Source organism: Oryzias latipes, chromosome 17, assembly GCF_053564925.1.
Source record: "Oryzias latipes strain Hd-rR chromosome 17, Olatipes_Hd-rR_3.1".
Lineage (NCBI taxonomy): Eukaryota > Metazoa > Chordata > Actinopteri > Beloniformes > Adrianichthyidae > Oryzias > Oryzias latipes.
The window spans coordinates 4,537,160-4,561,500 of record NC_136253.1 but is presented as its reverse complement, the minus strand read 5'-3'; the positions used below and the strand labels follow the sequence as shown (position 1 = coordinate 4,561,500).

At 41.1% G+C, this 24,341-nt stretch overlaps 3 protein-coding genes across 3 annotated transcripts in view; 2 read left to right on the top strand and 1 right to left on the bottom strand.

The window, feature by feature from the left end:
• Positions 1–24,341, bottom strand: part of lig1 (ligase I, DNA, ATP-dependent) — a 74,417-nt gene that overhangs the window by 27,263 nt on the left and 22,813 nt on the right. The window contains exons 17-19 of the mRNA XM_023964901.2: positions 23,088–23,203; positions 21,301–21,396; positions 2,027–2,137 (exon numbers count right to left, since the gene is read on the bottom strand). Of these exons, the coding sequence (XP_023820669.1) occupies positions 2,027–2,137; positions 21,301–21,396; positions 23,088–23,203 (323 nt within the window). The remainder of the gene's footprint in view (positions 1–2,026; positions 2,138–21,300; positions 21,397–23,087; positions 23,204–24,341) is intronic.
• LOC144986636 (HMG domain-containing protein 3-like) lies at positions 7,366–9,746 on the top strand. Its single transcript, XM_078934209.1, has 6 exons — positions 7,366–7,604; positions 7,714–7,918; positions 8,124–8,228; positions 8,330–8,523; positions 8,616–8,757; positions 8,881–9,746. The coding sequence occupies exons 1-6, from the start codon at positions 7,386–7,388 to the stop codon at positions 9,678–9,680; spliced, it is 1,665 nt and encodes a 554-aa protein (XP_078790335.1). The 5' UTR covers positions 7,366–7,385; the 3' UTR covers positions 9,681–9,746.
• Positions 10,184–13,765, top strand: LOC110016692 (uncharacterized). The gene is made up of 16 exons (XM_078934210.1): positions 10,184–10,254; positions 10,343–10,420; positions 10,499–10,599; positions 10,910–11,029; positions 11,115–11,147; positions 11,226–11,312; positions 11,399–11,464; positions 11,542–11,630; positions 12,119–12,179; positions 12,261–12,311; positions 12,624–12,668; positions 12,762–12,823; positions 12,953–13,010; positions 13,095–13,143; positions 13,345–13,382; positions 13,459–13,765. Exons 1-16 carry the CDS (start codon positions 10,221–10,223, stop codon positions 13,747–13,749), a joined length of 1,263 nt encoding a protein of 420 aa, XP_078790336.1. The 5' UTR covers positions 10,184–10,220; the 3' UTR covers positions 13,750–13,765.

The window sequence follows — 24,341 nt, the reverse complement described above, 5'->3', positions numbered from 1 at the left end:
AGTAGATGTACGGGGAAAGCTTTGATTCTGCAGAGGAAACCATACGCAGCCTTTCAGTGGAGACTGTCAAATGAACTGAGCAGGTCAGAGGTGATCTAAGGGACGTCCTGGAGCAGATGGAGACAGCTCTGACAGCAATGCAAGGCAGGCCTCAGAGACATGTTGGTAAATACTATCATCCAGAGTGGCACCATTTCAAGTCAGTCCCCCTAAACAGAGAGGACGTGTCAGGACGCTTTATCCAGAAACACCAAAGTGGTTTAGCTTCTGGATCCAGCTTCCAAAACAAACATCACTGAATGTTGTGGATGCAAAATGCACTATTTATTTTATGCAGTGAAAATCTTTTTGCTTTGTTGCAAAGAAATGGAAAACGGAAGCAAAAGTTTCACCTTTTTCTGGAAACAAATGAGGAAAAATCCCCATTTGATACAAAGCTGTTAGCTAAAGAAGACAGCCGACAGCTTTTCCACTGAGCGTCCTGTAGAACGGCTTTCCTTTCATCCCTTTTCTCTCCTTTAAATCCCACTCCCAACATCTTCTGATCTTTTGTGAAAGTGTCCCCCGTGGTCTTTTAATGATGATGATGACATTTTTAGGAACTAGTTTCTGCAGAGCGGCAGGAATTCATTAGAAATTTGCCTCTCAGCTGTGGGTGGGACTGTTGGCAAGGAGCAAGCCCGCCCCCACTTTCTGTCACCCATCACGTGCGCTCTCCTGCTGGCTACAGCTCCTCACCCCCCCAAACTAACATTACCGGTGCAACAACATTAGCGGAGCAACATTGGAGCTATCCAGCTCAGACGAGGAAAACAAAGACATACGTGGATCTCTTCACCTAGATTAGATTGCAGGTTCGATTCCCGCCTTGCCCGCCCATGTGTCCAACTGTCCTTGGACAAGACACTGAACCCCACCTTGCCTCTGGTGGAAGGTTGTGCCGGGGGAGCCGCCCTCCGTGTGTGAAAGGGACAGTGACTGTGAAGCGCTTTGGCCTTTGAGGAAGGTAAAAAACGCTACACTCATACCATTAACTTGTAAATGGCGTGTACTTGTATAACCGATGGCGGCTCGGCTGCCGAACAGTGACGGTGACTTCAAACCACCAGGAGCAATGTGGGGTTCTTGTCCACTTTAGCACACTAGTGGATGGGGTGGGAACCGAACCCGGGATCCTCTGATTGGAGGTTGACCGTTCTACCTCTGAACCACGGCCGCTTAAAACGGCATTTCTGAGTATTTATTGATTCCCAACAATTGAATCAATAAATACTCAGAAATGCAGTTTTAAGCTCAATTATTTTATATACCGGTTATATGGACTCTAGCATCAGAAAAATGCCACAAGAACATGTTAAAAACCCCAAAAAGATCCTTTTCATTGGAGCGGGTCTTTAATGATGTTCAATTAGAGCACATCAGGCCTCCTCTCAAATATTTCCGACCACGGAGCATTCTGACGGTAATGAAACACACAGTGACAGAGGGGCTCTGCATCCGTCTGCGCATCATTACAAACAGCACAGACGGCATCCAGACAAGACGGGGAACCATCAAAGGAATGATTCCGTCTTCTAATATTTGCACCTTTATTTCTTTTTCCTCGATTTCCCGGGGCGTCTTTATGAGTCTCAAACGGCGGCGTAAGGAGAGCACTTTGACTCTAATGTGACCGCCGTCGTGAAAAGAGGCCGTTACTTTAATCTAAACTGAATAAACACCTCGCTGACATTTTCCAATTTCTAGCCTCTTCTCGATCCATTTCACTCTTTTGTCTTCCGCCTATCGGTCTCCTCCCTTTCTTTTTGGCTCTTTTCTCCGTCCACCTCCCTCAGTCTGCCGGATCATTTCACTCTATTATCTGTCTCTCCTTCCGGTCTTCATCTCCGTCTTGTTTTCTCTCTTCAACCTTTTCCCTCCTCTCTCATTATCTCAGAGTCCCCTGCATTTATGACAGCAGACATCTTTTATCTGTCGTCTGAGGGCTCCGTGACCCCCCCCCCCCCCCCCCCTCCCTCCTTTGTACCTTTCTCTTTCGAGTGGTGAGAACCTGGAAGGGCTGGATCTGTTTCTTTTCATGGTCCCAGGCCACAGCTTCTGAGTCCAGGACGCAGGACACCACAGATTCCTTCTTCACCTGCGGAGAGAAGCCAAAAAAACAGGAGCATTTATGACCAGAAGACAGCCAGAGTGACTGGAAGGCTGTTAAAGTCAATGCAATAAAAGACAAGATGCTAAATCAGTCCACTTGGAGGCTTTTCAAAGCTTTGAAATGATTGGGTCTGCTTTAAGAGCCGCAGCTGCCCTCCGTTTTTTATCAAATGCTCTGGAAGTCAACATATTAACATTTTTCCTTCCCTGCACTGATTGCTGCTCTTCAATTGGCATGTCTGTTACTGGAGCCCATTATCAAACACCCACTCCTCGGCTGCGTGCCCACTTCACTGGAGGGGGGGAAAAAAGGTTTACCAGAAACATTTTGAAGTTTGGTTTGTTGTTTAGCATTTCTGCATTGCATTATGAGGCTCTGGCGGAGGACGACGTTTCCCCGTGGAGGGAGGAGCCGGATGGCGGTTCATTCTCGCCTCAAACCCCCAAAAAAAACGATGGCCAGATTACGCTGACCATCACGGCTGAACTCTCCAGACCAAGCTGAGTGGCTGCTAATTATCAGAGCCACCAAACGGCGCGAGCGAGGTCGATTCCAGTCAACGGGGATTCGTCAAATGTTTGAATTTACAACCCGGAGCAGACTGGGATCTAATCAGGAAGCGAAATCTGAGGAAGTTAATCAGAGCCCAGAGCAAGGAACACATTAGAGGTAACAGGTTGTTTGGAAACAGTCACAGATCGAACATAACCAGCTTTGCTCATGGGGTCATTAGGCTAAGAAGTGCATTAATTACCATTTAATACCTTTGTATTAATATTTATGTCTGGATATTGATTCATAATTTTAAACATTAAGGAAATGAGGCAGCTTTGAGAAAATTGGTTTTCCCTCATTAATATGCAAAATAATGCAGCGAGGTTCTGTAAAATCTAATCAGACCGAGCAGGAGCCTCCTGCTTTCCCCAAGTTTTACGCAGGCATTGTTCAGCTGTTGTGTTTACAAACACACGGGCCACTGGGTCACCTTCATTTCAGGAAGAAAAGGGTCTGAAATTAAGCTTTAGTTGAACTTATTACCCAGCGTGCCTCATTTTAGGGACAGCGGCCATGAGAAAAGAGCTGAAAAACCCGGAGGGGAACAAAAAGGAAACGGGGGGGGGGGGGGGGGGGGGGGGGGGGGGGCAGCAGCAAACATTTAGAGAGACGGGAAGACGGAGAGAAGGAAGGAAGTCCCAACATGTGATGATATTAAACAGTGTCTACAGATTTACAGAAGTTACATTTAAGACCATTTAAAATGTCATTTAACACAAAGAAAATCAACATTTTGTTTAGTTTAGCAAACCTACCATACATGCAAACGCTAAATAATGTAAAAACAAGCCAAAATGGTAAATCAGAGAGTAGCACTTCTCAAATAATGTAGAAAAAAAATCACATAAGATCATTATTGTTCTGAATATTTATCATTAATAGTATAATAAGAAAGTTTGTGTCAATCTATGGAAGCAAATTGCATCCAATAAAAAAGGGTAATAATGTTCAAATTTGTCCTTAGTTAATATATTCTCCCCATATGTATATATCATTAAAAAAGAGTAATGATATACTGTGGAGTTTGTTTTTCTGGTGAGTTACTGAGAAAATATCTGGGGCATCTTGGTGTACTTTATTGACACCCCCCCCCCCCCCCCCCCCCCCGCCTCTGTCGCTTGAATGCATTACGCTTCCATATCAAAGTATTCCAAAAAAATTATTTTAAAAACCACTTGGAACGCAACTCAAATTGCCTTTATCAAACTAATGGAACATGGGAACATAGAAACCCAAAGAACATGGATAAACAGGTGAGGTCATGTCAAAGCTGGAAGAAAAAAAGATGAGAGAAGAATGGAGGAGAAAAATGTGACAGAGAGGCGAGAAGAGACTTCCAAGTACTGAGAGAAAGAATAAGTAGAGTCAAGTTATGAAGAGGGGAGAAGAATGATGAGACGGAGAGATGTGAGAAAGAGACAAGTGGACAGAGAGCATTAGGGTGAGAATGAGAGACGGAGAGTCGTGTTGGCTTTAGAGGGAAAGGAGAAAGATGAAAGTCGGCGTGGGAGAAACAGATGACACGCTGAATAATGAGACACAGGTGAGATCCACACACCAGCCTCATCACGTGGAGTCCAGCAGCTCCAGCACAGTTGGAGGACGCCATGATGAGGCAGAGAACGGAGCTACTGCTCCTCAGAACCAGATCCCCAAACTACTACTTTGGTTGTTCCAGCTATTAGCAGCAAGGAAACATAGATGTGATTCAGAACTACCATTACACCTCCTTCAGTTTGGTTTCCTCTCTGAGCTGCAATTTCCAGCCGTTTTAGACCTTCATTACAGCTGACAGAAAAAAACCAAAGTGCAATTAGTCCAATTAAAGACGGGAGCATTTCATTTCACTGAAGCAGGTCAGGGCTCTGCATTTGTACACCGACTGGAGAAGCGTCCTAATGGAGCAGGGCCCTCGTTCCAGTTTATAATTGGATCTGAGTTCTTCCTGTTATGACGAGGAAAAGCGAGTAAGCCCTGGCTGCAGCCTGCAGAATGGGTCATCGTAGTGGAATGCTTTGATTGCAGAGGAATGTGAACACGCTGTGGAATGTTAACCCCGCCCATGCTGAGCCCGTCTGCTGTGGAGTGTTAACCCCGCCCACGTTGAGCCCGTGCCTTTGATTCACCTTCGTCAGTGCAGTTGTGATTGCAGGAAAGGGGAAGAATCAGTGGAGCACATTTTGTGTCATTGGTAATTGTATGAGGAAGGAAGAGAACAGAGGGGAGGAAAATTTGAATGGTGCAATGTCATACTCCAACACAATAGGTGGCGGTAATGCATTTCGTCGTTGTTGCCGGCCGCCATTTTAAATACATAAGAAGACGACGAAGTCAGTGCTGTTTTTCTTCTGTTTCCACGCGCAGAGAGACACTTTGAAAATGGAGGAACACATCAAAAAAAAAACGGTAAGTTTATGAAAAGAAAACTCTTGTTGTGATTATTGCTTGCTTTCCACCACAATTGTTTTTTTACAAGGCAAATAAGGCTATTATTTCGTATTTTCAAATGTATTGTTCTTTTTTCACCCTGCCGTTCTAACTACGTGGTTCACGTTTGCATGAAGCTTAGTTAGTTTAGCTTTCGGCTCTCCTGCCTGGAAGTTTTGTGTAAAGCTATTTGTGTTTTTCAATGTCGGTAAAACTTTGGTTTTTTTGTTTTTGTTTATTTAACCTGTATTATTTCTGTATTTATATAGAGACACGTTACAGTTTTAATCGACGGCGACAAGCCAACGCCGATAAAACAAAACAGCGTCTTCTCATGTCCATTTTGCTGTTGCAAGATGGATGCAGAGCATGCAATGGTCCTCCACATGGAAACTCATTCTTCTGTGAAACACAAAGGTACATCCAGGCTGTGTCCGAATTCCCACCCTAATCCCTAAAAATTTAAGTACGGGACTATGTATGTGTATTACCCTGTATTATTTTGTAATTAAAATCTAATTTCTATGAGCATTTAGCACGGCGTTGAAGTTGGCTCCGGATATTTGTTTAAAAAAAACACAAGACCTGGACTGCTCAAACCTGGATTAAATTATATTTTAGATAGTAAATATTACATTTAATACAGTTTCTGATTCAACTTCAGCTTTGTCCTTAGTCTTATGAATGTGAAGAGTGTAAGACAGAAGTAAATAATATTTTCCTATCATTCCTCATTTAGAATTCACAGTCATCAAGTGTGGCTTAGGATGCCGACGTACATCCCACTTTCACTGTTGCTATTGTCCAGCAACAGTGCTCAATAGGTCACAGTTTTTAAAACATTTGGGAGCACCTCATCAAGAAGAAACACTGAGATGGAAACCAGAGGCCAGAACAGTGGCTCCTCCTCAGCACCTTGTGGCACCACCACAGCCCTCTGAGCCCCCATCACAGCACCTTGTGGCACCACCACAGCCCTCTAAGCCCCCATCACAGCACCTTGTGGCACCACCACAGCCCTCTGAGCCCCCATCACAGCACCTTGTGGCACCACCACAGCCCTCTGAGCCCCCATCACAGCACCTTGTGGCACCACCACAGCCCTCTGAGCCCCCATCACAGCACCTTGTGGCACCACCACAGCCCTCTGAGCCCCCATCACAGCCAAAAAAATTCAAGGAAAGATGTAAGTCGCAAACAATTACTTGTCCTCATTGCAAATTGGATTTAAAAAAAAAACAACTTAAAAATGCATTGCAGGAGGAAACACACGGAGCATTTTCAGTCAGTTTCCCAAGAAAGATTTTTAGCCAGTCAATGTGTGGATGCAAAAAATGGTGTGTTTGCTGTTGAGAAATCATTCAGTGGTCCATCAAAGCCTGTACACGTTGTGAAGAAATCCTGGGGGGTGAGTCATAAAATTGTTTGTGAGGTTGACCAGTGCCAGCTCAATAGGGACTTTGCCCACAGAAGCGGAATGATGTCCTACGAGTGCCACCATGTCAGATCTCTACAGTACTGCCCACGAGCCGACAACCAACATGTCATTCTATCTGAGGAGACATTGGAAAGGATGGTAGAGCAGAAATGGTTTGGGGAAGAGCGGAAGGCCAGTTTGTTGCACTGTAAAAAAAGGGCAGATGCTGAGGGTGTGCCCCTTTCGGTGCAGCTGACTGTGGGTGGTCCACCATCAAAAATTCACATCTCTGTCTTTGAGCCAAAAATCACATATTATAGTAGATTGGGCCGATTGATAGTTGGATATGACCGAAAACAGAACAGCTGGCATTGTTCATGCTCTAAAGCAAGACAGTCCTGCAATCATAAAGCCATTGCAAAATGGCACCTCTTTGTCATAAATGAGGCATTGTTTCAGAAGGTGAAAAGTACTGAGGCACAGTTACCTCACCAATCTCAGGATTCCAGCGAAGATTCAAGCAACAACATATTCAGTTATCCACCAAATGACAAGTCGATTTTAAAAATGCTCAATTACCTTTTGACATACAAAAAGCTTCTAGCAGAACTACCCAAGGCTCTCATTGAAAAGTCTAGAGATGGGAGAACACAGGACAGTTTTCCTAAATACCTTATCCCAGCAGAAACAAAATGCGTCAAGTGTGAATACCCACTTGGTGAGGAAAAAATCATAACCTCCAAAGCCAGGATCCTAACCAGCACAGGTGTAGTTGAAGGTAAGTACTGTTACGAGTACATCCACCACCTTGTCATCTTGGGTGTGTTTCAGTACATGAGTCTTACGAATTATTTAATTAACGTGAAATTGCATATAACAAATAACAATAGTGTATTGTTGTTTCTGTTTTTAGGTGTATCAACATACAGAAAGTCATGCCTCAGGTGTGGCATGATATATCGATACCAGCAGTGGGAGGATGGCATCCACAACTTTGATGACCATGTAATCTTGTCTTTGCATCTGTGCCTCATGATAAGAAATGCTTTACAGGTGATAAAATATATTCTGATTATTTGCATGCTTGGAAAATTGTTAATTGAATAAAACTGTTTAATATGAAATATAATTACATTTCTCCTGTCATGTTAATTTATTTCAGACACACACGGCTGTCAGTAAAGTCATCGAAATCATCGAGACCACAGAGAGGGTGTCCTTTCCCAACAAGGAGAGGATACTTCATGCCTATCTTCACTTTGAGGCCCTCACAAATCATGACTACGCATTCACCTGTGTATCATGTGGATACAGTCCAGCTGTCGTTGTAATGGATCTTCACAAAAAAGGTGTCTTCAGTTTGCCAGGTGAGTTAAATAAACTGTTAGATTCCCTTATACATGATAATTTAAAACCAGCTTATCCTAAGTTAATAATATAATATACTATTCTAATAAATAATAATATTGCTGCCTCTAAAAAACATACACGTGTAGTGATCTTTTTCCGGGCAGTGACTTAATTTTCCCCGGGCTATCACATTTTTAATACTTAATGGCTGTTGTTTAACAGTGAGTGAAATCCAAAGCCCCCCGGATGATTACGATGGTCATGTCGACATAGTGGACTTTCGGGATGCTGTGGCCAGAGAGATGCTAAGTCGTGGTTTGATCCCAGGTAAGCAAGTGTAATTACACAACAAAATGTCATGTTTTCTGCATTGTTGGTGCTACAAATGGATAAATGATTACTAATACTCATCCCATTTGATCCCAAAGTTGGTAGGAAGAACCCTTTCATCGTGCCCCCAAGCTATCATCACTGGTCACCATGGATTGGCCCACATACCAGAAAGTCTAATTCAGTCCTGAACACTGAATATGAAAAAATTAAAATACCCAAGGAATCCAACCAAGAGGAATATGACCTGATTAACGAGGAGCGTCTATCTGATGAACTTCTAAACTTAAAGGTAAATGAATATGGTACAAAATCCACCTGCTGACCAAAAATTATGATGTATTTAGCAGATTCTTAAGAATAATTACTGTCTTTTTAACACAGGTGCAGGAAGTGAGGGCACTTTGCAAAAAGTGTGGTGTAGACAGCAAAGGCTCAAAAATGGATCTTGTCCTTAGACTGTGGGAGAAGATGTCTAATAGGTCCAACTACAACAAGGTGTTTGAGAAGGTTTGGGGTGCCTCTGGTATGTTGAAAAAAAGCTTATTTGATCATCAAATTTATTTATTTATTTATTGTTTTAACTTATTGAAGAAATTCATTTGGATTACTGATGTAAACATTATATATTTGGTCTGTTGTCTTACAGGTGGATGGGCTGTGATCACATGTCCGTGTGGAGTTGTGTACTCGGTGAAGTTCAACCTTAGAGCTGAGAGTCCACGTGACTTTGTTGACATGTTGCTGTCATGGAAACATTTTCCTAATGTTGTAGTTTATGACTATGCGCGGGGACTGGCATTGCATGCTAACCGTAGGCAGCCAGGAGTATTTGGACCTTTTCATGGGAGGTTACTAGATCCAACTCCGGAGAACATCCAGCAGGTCTCAGAGGGCAAGGTTCTTGTGAACATGCCATGGCTGAGAATTTCACAGATGCCAGCTGAAAAGGACGGACACCCTCTCACCGGATCCGCACAGCATTTTGCTTTAAATGATGTTTTCCATCAAGGGAATAGTAAAGACAAAACAGATGCTCTAAGGAAACTTGAGCTTGTGCCTGAGCTTGCTGGACTTATTAACAGCCAGTGTGTGGAGCAGCTGTTCTCAGGAATGAGGAAAAATAACTATTTTCTAAACATGACAACCCCATCAACCCATATATTTCTTCAAAGAAATATACTCCATCACTACAATATGGCAAAAAACCAAAAGGCTATGGTCCAGTATGGCCACTGTTATGGCTGTGGCCGTATTTGGTTTTGGTTTGTTCTGTTTGTTCTGTGTTTTGTGTATTATTTCTTTATCAGTGTGGGACTTGTGTTTTTTGTGGATCTTTGTTTGTATGTCTGTGATTATTTTCAGGTGTGCTGGCAAGGGTGTGGCCTCCATTTGGACAAGCTGGTGGAGGCAGCCTTTAAAGCCACCACTTGGACCTCCAGCCGGTGAGAAGGGTGCCTTGCAGCAAAAGCCTCCACTGCAGCTTGGCCCTCTTCTCCATTTTGTTTTGTTCTCCATTTTGTTTATGTCTTCTCCACTTGTTTTAGTTTGGGTTGCTCTTTGTAGTTTTGTCTGTGCCCACTCTGTTTAGTCCTTTGGTTTATGATTTTGTTTAAGTGAAGCTGTAGGGGTGAACCGCCATTTTGTTTAGTACATGTTTTCTCCTGGTTTTGTTAGGTTAGGGAGGTTAGTGTTTTGTCTTTGATTTCCCTTTTCTTTTGTTGCAGGTAAGATTACATGTTGCAGTTAGTTGGGGTTTTGTTTGTTGTTTTGGCCTGGGTTCACCCTGAAGCCTTTTAGCTTCACTTTTAGTTATTGTTGGATAGTTTGTTTATATGTAAATAAATTTGTCATATTTTACGGAGACATTCGTTTGGTGTTTTGTGTTGCAGTCAACTTGGTAGCAAAACCTTTACTTTTTTATGTTATGCCACCAGTCACCCCTAGACACAGAAGGGGGCGTAACACCACATTGTTCCTGCGGTGAATATGCAAACTGACATCCATGGGAGGGTTGTCTTAGGTATGCTGTTTTATTAAGTGTTCATGTAGTTTTGTTTAAATTTTTCATCAACTCAATTTACAATAACGTTTTTTAAAAATTTCGGCAGCTCCTGCCCGGTCTGGGACGCAAAAAGGAACCTCTGGCAGTGACCAAGAGGAAAAACCACCACAGGAGTCTCGGGAGTGTCAGTAATTGCCATTTACATATTGAACAGACAAAGTTGAAATTTTATGACTGATTTCCATTTCATTGTTATTTTTAGTAAACCAAATAAATGAGCAGAAGGATGTCACCAGTATCCATGGCTTGTTACCTGACATTGCATACTGGGGTCAGAAACTTGTTGAGGAACAGGAACAAATGGTAGAGTAAACCTGCAGTTAACATCCACACACGCGTCCAACATGTTGGCAAGCTTTCCAACAAGTAGCCATGTTCTAATAGAGGCTTTTTATTGGAACCCTGTCCTGAGTGTGTTACGGACTTCACTTTTATCATTTATGAATATTTTTATTTATTTTATTTGTTTGTGTAAAAAAATGGCAAGTTTTGCTGTTCCCTTGAAAATTTTCCTAAAATTATATGATAAATTAGAAATGTTTAGTGCTTAAAAATTCTGCTCTGGTTATAACTAACACAGGTTATAGCTTTTAAAGATTTTTTTTTCCTTTAGTTGAACCAGGTCCTGGATGAGAGCAAGAGTCCAAGAGACCACATTGCAATGGTGGACAACACGATTTTGACTCGTTCTGACTTTTGGAGTCTGGGTTTAGAACAGGATGTTGATGGGATGGTAGGCAAAGAGAATATGCTGTGACAATTATTCATAAAAAAATTGTGTTTTAAATTAAAACCCCTTGTGTTATATGCTCTACTAGATCCTCAACAGTTGTCTCAAGGTCATTGAGAAGGTAATTAAGCTCTTTCATGAATTTAAATTATCATCAATTGCAGCTGTGAAGATGACAATCACACTTTGTCCATTACAGAGAGTGGAGCATGTTTTTGCTGCCAACAGTCATGTCACTGCCACTTGGTTCCCACCAATATCAGCAAACCCGATGGAGCACCTTCCGGTAATTTGCCATTTTCTCATGTTTTTGTAAGCCAATACTGAGTTGGATATTTTAACAATGTTTTGTTATTGATGTTTTTTTTAAAGGACAATGCAGCCAGTCTGCAGTGGATCATCATCCCTGTCTTTGTTCCTGGGCACTGGATTCTCTGTGTAAGCACATTTGTAATTTCTTTACTTATTAATCCAAAAAACATAAAAGCGATTGTTATGCTTTTAACATTTAACAGCTACTGAGGCCACAGGCCAGAGAGATTTTCTATTTAGATCCCTTAAGTGGCAGCGGTTGGAGAGATGACAGTAGAGCACATCCAATCAGGTTTCTCGCCGGGCAACGTCTGTTCTGGACAGTGGTAGTTCAGTTTTAAACCACTTGTCGTATTTTATTTTTTTATTTTTTTAAAGATTTATGGTTCTGTGTTAATTGAATAATATAAAAAATATCTAATCATTAGGCCTGCACAATAAACTGTAAATTGTTATTGCGAAAACATGATTTGCAACACGCAAATTCGTTGGATATTGGAATAAATGGTTCCTTAAATGTTAAAACTGTCTTATGGCAGCTAGAAGTACTTAACGACTATCGTGCATATTGTGCAGCCCTACTATTCATTTTTAATCGTTGAACTGATGGAAACAGAACCATAGATCCCGTTTGAGTTGGGCAGTTCTGTTTGAGCCCGTTTCAATAAATGACTCAAGTTCCCACCTTTTCCTGAGTTCGCTTCAATTGGAGTTCTTGTGTAAATATATAAAAATGCTGTGCTTTTATTTTCTTTTAACTTACAATGTGCTTTTTTCCAGACACATTGCACACCTCCTCTCCCCTGGACCCTGGAGGGCACTTGGCAGAAATGATATTCCGGTTTGATTTGTCATTGCATCAGCTAAAATTTTCTATTTGATTACTATCCTTTAATCAAAACATTTGTTCACATACTCCCAGGGTCTGGCGAAGCAAGGGTGCTCGAACAACTGTGGCGTGTTTGTCATAATGGTAAGACCAGGGCTTTTCAAAAACAAATGATTAGAAATGATCATGGACATTAAATGTTCTCTTCAATAAAGATCAAATAAACAAATACCTAACTTTATTACAATGTCAATAAGGTTTTTATAATGAATTATAACATGCGCTGGGTGAAAACTGATTGGCTGCAGTGTGTGCATTAAAAAGTGAAAACAAGAATTAAGGACTAAAAACTGGTTAATATTTATATCTTTTTTGTAAGTGACCGTGGTATATAAAGATAACATTTAGAAATGTCACATGGATTAAAAATAATAACATGTACTTTTTGACTTTCAGTACGCTCTGTACATTGTCACGGGAACTAAGTGCGATTTCAGTGAGGTGTGTGTAAATTCTGGTCAGTTTGTGTCGAGTCAATTCAAGACACTTGGGTTGAAGCACAAACTGACGTACTCTGTATTTATTTATTCAAAGGAAAACATGAAGCAAATTAGGAGACGGTGGTGTCTGCACCTAATAACAAACTTTCCAATGCCGTAAGTGCTCTTCATATGATCACACTTATAAAATCCTTAATATTTTACTACATATTTTACTGAAAACTCTGAATTGACCTTTTTATTAAAATTTTGATGGTGAACATTCATTTTCATTGATTCACCAAGGTCTGAAGAAGAAAGAATGCAGGCCAGAAAAAGGCGTCGGGAGGAGCGGAAACTCCAGGTGAGAGGAGCTCATTTAATTCATGAGGCACATATTGAAGCTCTTCTTTGAGGCTGTTGTTGTTAATCCCTCTGCCACTTTCAGGAGGAAGGTGCTTCAATAAAAAAGATGCATTCTGAATCCATCTCAGAAGGTACTATTGAAGTTAGAGCTGTTGTACACATACATAGTTTTCTCTGCTTTCAGTCTCTGATAGATTATTGAGGTGACCTGAGATGCCCCTTCAAATATAATATAATATTGTGTTTATTATAAAAGTTTAGGAGATGGGATGTCCAGGGTCTTTTGTTAGTGTCATTTCTATCTTTTAATTTTCATTCTATTCTCTTTGTAGGGGAAGGTGACATGACAAGCAGTGGGACAGGAAGGAATGTATGGATCCTCTTGAACTCAACATTTGTCGCCTTCTCCAGTATCTGCTCTAAGAATGACCTTTTTTTCTGTGCAGGAAGAAGATGCTTTACTGCACGGCACCATTGAGGCAGCCAAATGGTGCCAGTTGCAGTCCTTTCAAGGAAGATGTTCCCTGCCAGATGTTTTGAAGGTGGATCAAGAACAACAGAAGGATATTCTTAAAGAGCTGCAAACCTGCTCCCTCATGAGCGAAGATGAGAGATTGATGGAACTGAGGGAGCTTTTCACTTTTTCTTTCCAGTTTTTCAGCGACTTTGAGGCCTTTTGTTCTGAAATTATGGACAATAAAAAATTAAAGGTCTATGTTTGTTTTGAGGAACAATAAATTCCAGTGTCTGCTGTATTTGTGTTCTGTTTTATTTTTTTTATATTTCATATTGGTATATGTATAATGCTATATGACTGTAGCATTACATTCATTCATCTTCTATTCAATTTCATTCCTTTTGGGGTCACAGGGCTGCTGGAGCCTATCCCTGGCACTTGCTATTGAAGGCAGGGGACACCCTCGACAGCTCGCCAGCCTGTCGCAGGACCACAATCACCTATGGACTTTTTAGAGTGACCAATTTACCTATTAAGTATGTTTTTGGAAAGTGGGAGGAAGGCACGGAGGAAACCCACACATGCATGTCTAGCATGGGGTCAGGGTTTTTTACTTTAAATGTTTAACCCACCTGAGACTATACACTCCTTGAGATGTGTGAGACTGAGCATAAATACACAACAGTTATTACACAATATCTGTGGAACCTACGTGTGATAAATATTTTATAACGTGATATAATTTTACATATAACAATAAACCATTGATCAGTAAATCACAGACTGTAGAATAACTAATAACTAATGTTATAGTCAGCTGCTTTGCTGCCCTTTTCTCCTGTAGCCATTTATAAAAGGGGGCATTTTTCTAGAGAAAATTATTAAAACATGATTGTACATATCCTAAAGGCGGTTAATTGCATTTATTTACGTCCGTTCAAATACACAAACTTGTGGAAATTCCACATTGCTCCATTGTCTAAACATATTTTAAGTGCGTCCAAGGATAAAAGTCCACATACATTCTCCTGGTCTGTGAGGCCAGACAAAATTCATTAACTCCCTAATACATGCACATGGAAACTTGTAAAAGGCATAAGAAGGCAGGAATCATGGTAGAAATTCCCTAATTCAATTAAATATGTTTATTTTATTTTAGCGCATACAATGAAAAAGGGATCATGAATACAAAGAATGCATTAGGATAATACTAAACTTTAACAAAAAAGACTAAGCTAAACTGATATTCCTGCCCTTAGACCCCCCCCTTCACAGTAAGGAAAATCTCCTTAAAAACCCGTAGGTGGCAATATTGCACATGGAAACTTGTAAAACCACCAAAGAAGAAGACGGCCTCAGCATGGGCGGGGCTAACATTCCACAGCGTGTTCACATTCCTCTGCAATCAAAGCATTCCACTACGATGCCCCATTCTGCAGGCTGCAGCCAGGGGTAGTTGGGAAAAGCTGCAGAATCTGTGCTGGGGGAGACCTTTGCAGGAGAGCAGGGAAACAGAAGGTATGGGAAGCATCCCAGCCAGCTTTGAAACAGAGATTGAACCGATAAGCGCTTCAAACTCCCTTTGTAGTTTGGAGTAAAAACAACTTCACACAAACCATATTGGATATGTGATGTTATCAGAGGAGAAACAAGTAAAGCTGATATGCATGAAAATGGGGCAGCACTGCGACTGGCGTGGTCGCCTGAAAGCATTACACTTTGAATGTGTGCTGCGCCTTTACTCAGTAATTATTGCTTGTTGAAAAACAGGGAAAAAAAACAAAACATGTGCCAATAATGACTGGTTTGCATGACGTTCATTTACCTTCAATAAAACCAATTTAAAATTCAACTGACCTCCACTTCACAGTCCACCTATACCTCTGCCTGGACACCAGACATGCTGGATATTTGATCGGGTGTCAGACCAAAACCTAAAAACATACATTTGCCCATAGTTTCCTCGTTTATCGTGGGAGTTTCATTCCATAAATAACCCACGATAGGTGTAATATGGAAGTAGGATTATAGATTTTTTAAGTCTGTAAAACTCCTCACCTTATACAAATATCTCAGACAGACATGAACATCTGACACGTTTCCCTCTTGTTTATACTCTCAAGTTCATTGAAAAATAACTTCAGTGTTAAATGAATGAAGGCAAAAGTCGGATTGCGATAGGAGATTTATAGATTTGGTCAACTGAACACGTTCTGTACAGGAGACACAGCACAGAGGAAATTGGATGGCAAAGTCTACAGCCAATAGGGATGCAGAACACAGTGACTGTAAATAAATTAAAAAGATGCAAAACAGTAAGACTGTGTTAGGTGAACCGAGGGAACAATGTATACGGCAGAGACGGTGCCAACATTTTGGTGGAAATAGTTTCTTTGCCAGCTTCAGGTATGAATAATTGCAATCCCAGAACGTGCTGACGCAGACGTCATCTGTACATTGACTTAAAGTCAATATATAAATATATATAAAGTCTATATTTCTATCTACTGTACTGTTAATGCAGTCTTTTGGCCAAATGAAAAAAGCTGTGTCCTTTTTTACGACATATTTTCTGCAGGGTAGCTGGAGTTCAAAGTTGTGGGTGGGACTGTTGGCGTGGAAGTAAGCCTCCGCTGATATCCCATCATCCCTTTGTTTACACTCTCTCCCGCTAGCTCACAGTCCCCAACAACTCCAAGCTAACATTACCGGTTAAACAAAAATAATGAGCCATATTGGCCCCATCCAGCTGTACAGGATTGAGCCAATTGCCAGCTTGGACAAGGACGACAAAGACGTATACGGATACATTTGCCGGCATGCTGGTGCATCGGCATGGAGCAGAGCAGGGAGCTTTTGGCCCGCCCATTTTAGCAGCAGCTTCACAACTGAGAGCTACATCAAATGATGGGTTTTTGTCTGCTCCTGATCCATTGCAATTTGAAAAAGAAATATTCAAAAACAGTCTTAATCTTACATTCTTTTATACATGTCCTCCAGCATGAGGAAAATGCTACAAGAACATTTTAAAGGGCCTATATCATGCAAAATCTATTTTTTAACATTTTAAGTGCATTACAATTTCTGACTGTTCCTCTAAAAACCTCCTCTCTCAGCACCAGCCCCTCTCAACCCACAGAAATGGGGGGATTCTCACGATCTGACGTAGACCTTCCTTCCAAAGCTTAAGCTTTCATTTCATATGCACATCCATCTTTGCAAAAGTTCAGATGCTTGGAGAAACTCAGGCACGCTGCTGAGGCTGACTCTATGTTGATGTCATGAAATGGGCGGCACCCACACATAGCACAAGGTGGAGCCCCAGAGATCGAGGCGTCTTACTTCTGGGCTGGAAAAGAACTACCGTATTTTCCGGACTATAAGTCGCCCTTTTTTTCATAGTTTGGCAAGGGGTGCGACTTATACTCCGCAGTGACTTATATTAGAGCTAAACTGAAATAAACATTGTTAATCCTCCTGTTATGTTCATTTGTGAGGAACATTGATGATGTTCCTGGGTCAATTTGATGTATGAGGTATGTTAAGTATTAAGAGGATGTTAAGTGACTCAGAGAATCAGCAAACCTTTTTTTTAAATAAGATCTTGAAGGCTAACATCATAATATTCTATTTTTCAATGATTTCATAGATTCAGAAATGCAATAAAAATTACTACATTCTACAAATACAGGATGAAAACAGAGTATTAGTTGGCCAATGATGCTTCATGAAAGGAATAAATAAATAAGTATGAGAAAGAATTACTGTGAAATTATGAGATAAACAGTCTGCTATGATTGTGTCATATGAGGTTGTGCAAGTTATTAGTTCTTGGTCTCAGATTTTGTCAAAAAAATTTCCCGTCAAAATGCGACTTATAGTCTAGTGCGACTTGTGTTTTTTTCTACTTTATAATGCATTTTTGGGCCTGTGCGACTTATACTCCGGAGCGACTTATAGTCCGGAAAATACGGTAATATTTAATTAAAATGAGTTCTTTTGTGTGCCAAAGGTAATATACCCTCATATCCATGGATATTGTTTACTAAAAAGGTTTAGCATGACATAGGCCCTTTAAAAAAAACAAAAACACTATTTTTATTGGAGTGGGTCTCCAACAGTAAAACTGCCCTTCAAATTGCATTTGGTGTGAACGCAGCTTTAGAGTTTAAGAGACAAAAATCCAACTGGTATTGAACTGAAGTACTAAAGAATTTTAGTTTACAACAGGTTAGTGCTTGGAGAGCACCTGATGTGAAAGAAGAAAGGTCAGACAGAAGGATCATCGTGCAATGACTAAATATTATTGATGCTGAAGCTAAAATAAAAACATTCCAACTCTGCTAGGAGTATGAAAGGAAAGCAGAAAATGTACAGAAAAGGCACAGCGTAATCAAATAACGACAACTCAAACAACCAAGCCCCCCCCCCCATTCCTGCTCCACAAAACCAGCACACGCTACAGATGCCATCATGAATTGTTACGGCAGTATTACATGTTGTCGGGCAACTGTGACGCCTTTAGAGATGGGGAAACAATGGATGGGCTCAGCAGCTCTCTTTGTCACGTTCATAAAGGCGTCTAAATGAGTCAAGTTGATGGAAAAGCCAACGTCTTCCACTCCACCAGAGAGAACTCTGTTTGACTTTTTTGGAGCAAAATGTTCTGGGATATTTTAAACTCAATCTGATTGCAATATAAATGAAAATGTTAAAATGTGACACTTTAAAAGTCTTGGGGGGGGACTTTTGAGCATTTTTTTTATATTAAATAATAATTATGAGTGTCTATTAAAAACTAGGGATGTGGCAAGAGTATGGCGATACGATACGTATCATAATACACGCCATGATGTGACATAATGTATGCCCCGATATATCCCAAGACCTTAGCCCAGGGGTGTCAAACATACGGCCCGGTGGTTAAGTCCGGCCCACACATGAAGAGTAAAAATCATAAGGATGTTTAAAAAAGAAAGCAAGTTTCTAGTCCATTCCTGTGGCGAGTTATGATTTTTTAAGAAATAACCGAAATGCACAATTCCGCCACTAGGGGGAGCAAAGGAAAAGCTTAACAGTTGAGCAACATAACTCTGCATGTGCCAAAAACGAAACCTAACAGCTCTGTGTCTGGGTAGGCAGTAGTTTGGTTCCCTGTGAGCCTCCCCACAGAAGGATGATCAGTAGTGACACCCTAATGACCAAAATGTTGTCAATAAGAAAAAAAAGGTTGAAGTGAAGTCCTGAGCTTTCCAGGAAAATGGAAAGCGTTTTATTTGTTCACGGAGCTGAATGCAAACCTGCATGCTTGGTATGTCATCAAAAGGTTCTCCAAGAATATAACATTCAGCAACACTATGAGACTCTCCACAAAGAAAAGTTTCACCATTTGCAGTTAAGAAAAAAAAAAGATTTAGCAACTATTAGCTGGACCGATTAATAACCATCTGGATTTACTGCAGCAGTAACGTCAGTGATGGAGCAGTGAAAGCTAGCTACCTTATTGTAAACAAGTTGGAGCAAACATCCAATCCATTTTCTGATGGTGAACTGATTGAAAAATGCTGAAGGCTGCAGAAGTCTTGTTCCCAAAAAGCAGTCGACCTTAAACCTGAGTCTGTCAAGAATTACGATCAGATCTAACATCTCTGAGGAAACATGGGCAGCCATTTGAAGGAATCCAGTCATTTATTGTATTTTCAGTCACTATTGATGAAAGCACCAACATCACAGATATGTACAGCTGTGTATATTTATTAGAGGTGTTGCAGAGACCGTCACAGTGGAGTTTCTGGAGTTGATGGACACAACAACAACTGATGACATAGTCAGCTCTCTAGTTACTGTGCTGGACGATGTTGGAGTGAACTGGTCACATGAAGTAATTTGTGTCACTGATGGCGCTCCATCAAAGGTCAGGAAGAAGGCAGGTGTTGCCACAAAATTCAGGCAGAAACCAGGAAAAGATTCTTATAATAATGAATGATAATAATAATTGACATTTCATTGTGTTTTGCACACCTGAATGACAGTAAATGTGTTTCTGCACAGGATCTGAATCCTGATATTAACAGTCTGGTGAAGTTTCAGGAGAGAAAGGAGGTTAACTCCAAACTCTTATGTTCACAAATTTTTGCAAGTTTAATTTAGTGTAATTTTGTCATCGTTTGGACGTTTACATTTTAGGAAGATTTTTCATTTCTTTCTGTAGCCCCTTTTGAATTTATTATCAGGATTGCTTCAGTGTCAGATTTAAAATATTCAGTCTGTATAAAATTGAATTAACCAATATTTTTCAAAGTGAAATTACTTTTATTTAAGATCCATTGGCCTCTGTGAATGAATGTGTAATAAGAAATGATTAGGCTACCATGTTGGTTGAGGCGTGTTTTCCAATTAGGTAAAAAAAACAAGAATAAAGCTTTATTTTGCCTTTACGCAACTGGTCCGGCCCACTTGAGATCAGACGGGTTGAATGTGGCCCCCGAACCAAAATGAGTTTGACACCCCTGCCTTAGCCGATCACCGCTGGCTCCATGTGTGTGTGTGTGTGTGTGTGTGTGTGTGTTAGCCTGGGGGCGGTGCTGGCAGTGTAGCTGATGGGATGTGCTAAAAAGGTGAACAACAACTGAAAAATGAAATATCACGATATTTCAGAGAACTGATTTTTTCCCTACACCCCTACTAAAACTGAACATTTAAGAAAAATGATGAATAGCGGGCAAGCACAGCATGTTTTAAAATGTGCTGAACGAGAGTTATTGAATGCACTTTTAGCTTTAAGATACTTGAGCTTATACCTAAAGTATGAAGAGGCTCTGTGCAAAATGTTGGAGTGGTGCAAATCTCATGAATCTTACTCCAGGCTTATTTTTCACAGTTCTATTCCCATCTATGAAAGACTAAGTGTCATATTCTTCCAGCTGAGCACAAAAGGCAATCAATTCCTCCTTCATGATCAATTTTCAAACGATTGGCACGTCTGTAAATTTAAATAGAAACTACCTAAACGTCGTACCAAACCAGGGTTTCTGAATGGTTTAACTCTCAACGCGCCTTCAATAGACAAGCGCTTTGTACGTTTTGAAAACTGACTTCAAACGTTGCGTAGCGGAGAGTTTTGACCGTGCAAGCCCGAAAAAAATGTGCATTTCAATTCAATTAAATATGTGTTTATATGGACGTTTACGGAGCAAACGTAGTATAACTGAGCTTTTTCCTCTAAGAATTTTGAAGTTTAAAATATGCACCAAAGCCTCAGCGACCTACTAGAAACTTCAAATTCTGTGGTTCCAGAAGGGATTTCAAAGAATCCTGGAAGGAGCATTTCAGCTTGTATTCATATTCCTTCTTGATGCACCATGAAAGTGAAGGTAAAGACCCCACTGCTGTGGTTTATGTGGTGCAAACAAAAAATACAACAACCCAGCAGGCACTGAGGCAGAAAGTGCATGCTGATAACCTAAAGCCCAAGCCTCAGGTGGTGAAGTTCTCCTTCCTGCTCCCCACACAAGCAGATTGGACCAGACTAATGACCCCATGTGGTTAAAACTGCTCTAGCTGGTGATTGAGCAAAGATGAATGTTCAATAGCAGCTCCTTAAAAAAGATTCAGGAAATCAAACTTTAAAAAAAAAAGGTTTAAACCTGACAGCAGCTTATTCTTCTGTTGTTTACTGACAGATGCGAGAGACAAAATGAGCAACATGCATTTATTCAGCTTTCACCCAGAGCCATCATTTGACGATCGCAGCACAGCGTTTGCGTCCCGGGGGTAGAGCTGCAGAGCTGCAGGGCTGCAGAGGCGCCGAGCTGCGCTGAAGTGTTTTTACCTTGGGAATGCGAGCGATGATATCGGGGTATTTGCTGGTGTTGTCTTCCTGATTCCGGCTGAATATTCGGACTTCGCCGCTCTCCAGAATGTGAATCTGTGGGGAAAAGGTGGGATGAAAACACACTGAAAAATACATGGCTCAAAATGTCACTACTATACTACAGCTGGCATCTTTATGGCCCAAGTTTGACTAATAAAAGCATGAAAAATACATGTAGGGAGAGAAAAGAACAACAAGCCGAGGACAAGAGGACGGGTAGTTCACACTTCATTGGTCAAACTACCAACAATTACTGTTCAAATAACTAAAATACTAAATCAGGCAGGTATCCAGCCTGTTATCCTCGTTACTATAATGATAAAACTGCTACACTTCAGCAAAAACACAACCTTTTTGGACCACAGTAAAGCTAACATTGAAGATGTTATGAAGTGATTGGATGTCCAGGGAAACAAGCCTGCGGTTCATCTAGAAATCCTTTCCCAGGATAATTACCTAATGCTTGCAAAGAGAAATCTGACTTTTCCCCCCTTAACCTCCTGGAGGATGCTGTACCTTCTCCACATGCAGCTCACAGCTAATTTAAAAATAAAACTGCTGCTCTGAATGTTCAGAACAAGCTAGGATTAAATGTTCACAATAGTGTAGCAGAAAAAAAAAAAATTTAAAGAGTTGGAAAAAGTAAAGACTTTTCCAGACAGATTTCTGTTCACAGGAAGAGCTTTTCAGGATTCAATTGCTGTACAGTTAGTTTCAGTGCAACAACACAGAGAAATGAACGGAAACATAATTCAATAAGTTAACATTTTTTGTGCGTTCTTGATTTTACTTTTAAGCTAGTTTTAGGTCACATTTCTCTAAGCGAATGCAGAGTTATTTATAAATCATTTTTTAAGGCAGCTAAAGTTTTCCTTTAGCATTAAAGACCCACTCTGATGAAAATGGTGTATTATTGGTTTTAAGAAAAACTGGTATCAGCACTGAACACACAAACAGCAGTGAGTAACGTGCTCTTAATTTGAAGGTTCACCTCCCATTTCAGCTGTTTTTTTATTAACTTTCAGTTTTCGACAAGCTTATTAAACTGAAATAGAGAAAAGCACAGACAGTGTGATTTCACCAGCTGTAAGGATGGCAGATACGGCATTCTTATGACCACACACACACACACACACACACACACACACACAGAGCAGTCATTTTCTGTATCTTGAGTCCCTCTGCTGGACGTTTGAGGTAAGGTCCACTGCAGTGAGTCCACAGTGGGGAGAAAGAAACCAGAGGACAGCGTTTTATGGCTCTCTGCCTCTCCTTTTCCAGTGTTTCTCCCTTTCTCGTTCAGCTCAGTTCAAAGGAACTTTATTGGCATGACTGTCCAAAATTAACAATACGGCTGCGGGCGTTGACTTTACAATCTCTCTCTGGCGCAGCCTTTTCTGCAGCTCTCAAAATTTCCTCCTCCTCTGCGCCTCCTGTTGTGTCTTACTCTCTCCCTCTCCCCCTCTGATGTGCCTTCTTCTCCGTCTCAGTGCTTACTCCCCACACACCCCCCTCCTCCGGCCCACAGTGGCAATAGTCGCTCGCTCTGCCCACAGGCCAAGGGTGACAGCAGCACTACTGTTTATCTTAAAGCACGGGCACAGCCACACACACAGCAAGAGTCACACAACAGCAATACTTTGTACTGAAAAAGCACAGCCTGAAGCCACAAGCATAGAAAATTCAGCAGGCATGTGTAAGGCAGCAAAAGAAACACACACACACACACACAGACACACACATACCTGTGCGCGCTCTCCGTCGTATTTGTACTCGCAGGTGAACGCCGCCTCGTCAAACTTCTTCATAACCTCTCCAACACCTTTAGTGGGGTGAGCCAGCATGGGCCTCAGCGGGACGCCTGGAGCAGAAACAGGAGAAGATGCACTGAAAGGGACCTGAGTGGCCGTTTGTGAGGAGAGCCCCCCCCACTCGCTGAGCCTGGAGGAGACTGGCCTCAGTGACAGAGGAGCAACACTCAAACCAGTTCAAGAGTGTGAAACGGGTCTGGGGGATAAAACCCAAACATGACACCCCTGCTGAAGTTTGTGCCCTCATTCCACATGAAACTTCTCTGACTCACACTCCTGTGGGCTGCTGAGCGTGGCTTTGAAGGCAGCACAAAAGCATTTTCATTAAAGCTTTAAAGGAAGCAGCGACACAACAGAAGAGCTGTGCTAAATGAACACTGGAATGCAGACATCCCCTGGTACGTCGGCCTGTGGATCGTTACTAAAGCAATCCAATTTGATTCACCGATCAAACCATGATTCTCACTATTTAATCTAAAGATGTCTGAATGAATGCATGATTTATTTTAATGGCAGTTATGAAAATGTAAAAAGCATTTTTATTTAAAACAGGAGATTCAACATAACTGATAAAAACACTGATTTTAATGAGAGAAATGGTATTCATCACTTTCAACAGTGTCAACTTTCTTCTGTCAACCTCCTGCTTGGCTTTCGCAGTAAACAAAACCCAAACATCACTGTTCCTTCCTGTCGTTTTACAACAAATCCTGAAAATGTTCTTCACAATTTTTCCCCCCTCAGTTTTTCTGACTCCAGTTCCAGTCGATGGATGATGACATGATGGTAAATGAAGGCACAATAACACCTCAATGAAAATGTAACAGCTAGAAAACACTCACATTTATCATTTATCATCATTTATTTTTCTTCCAGTCACAGTAGCACGTGTGCTTTTGTTACGTTTATATGCACCTAAAATCCACCACTATTCTCCCTCTCTAATAATTACATTAGATCTATAAAGATCGCAAATTGGCGATCTTGGATGTGGCAAATATTCATAGTGGTACTTTCGGGAACAGATCTGAAATGTCATAGTATTCAGATAGTCGTTCCAGTCCTACTGGTTTCTGTGTGGATAAGGCCTGTTGGGATTTTTAGCCTTACTGGCCAACGATGGCCAAGCTGTGCTGCAGCTACTTTAAACTTTGATAACGTTCCTTATCGCACCCCGACAACTGCATA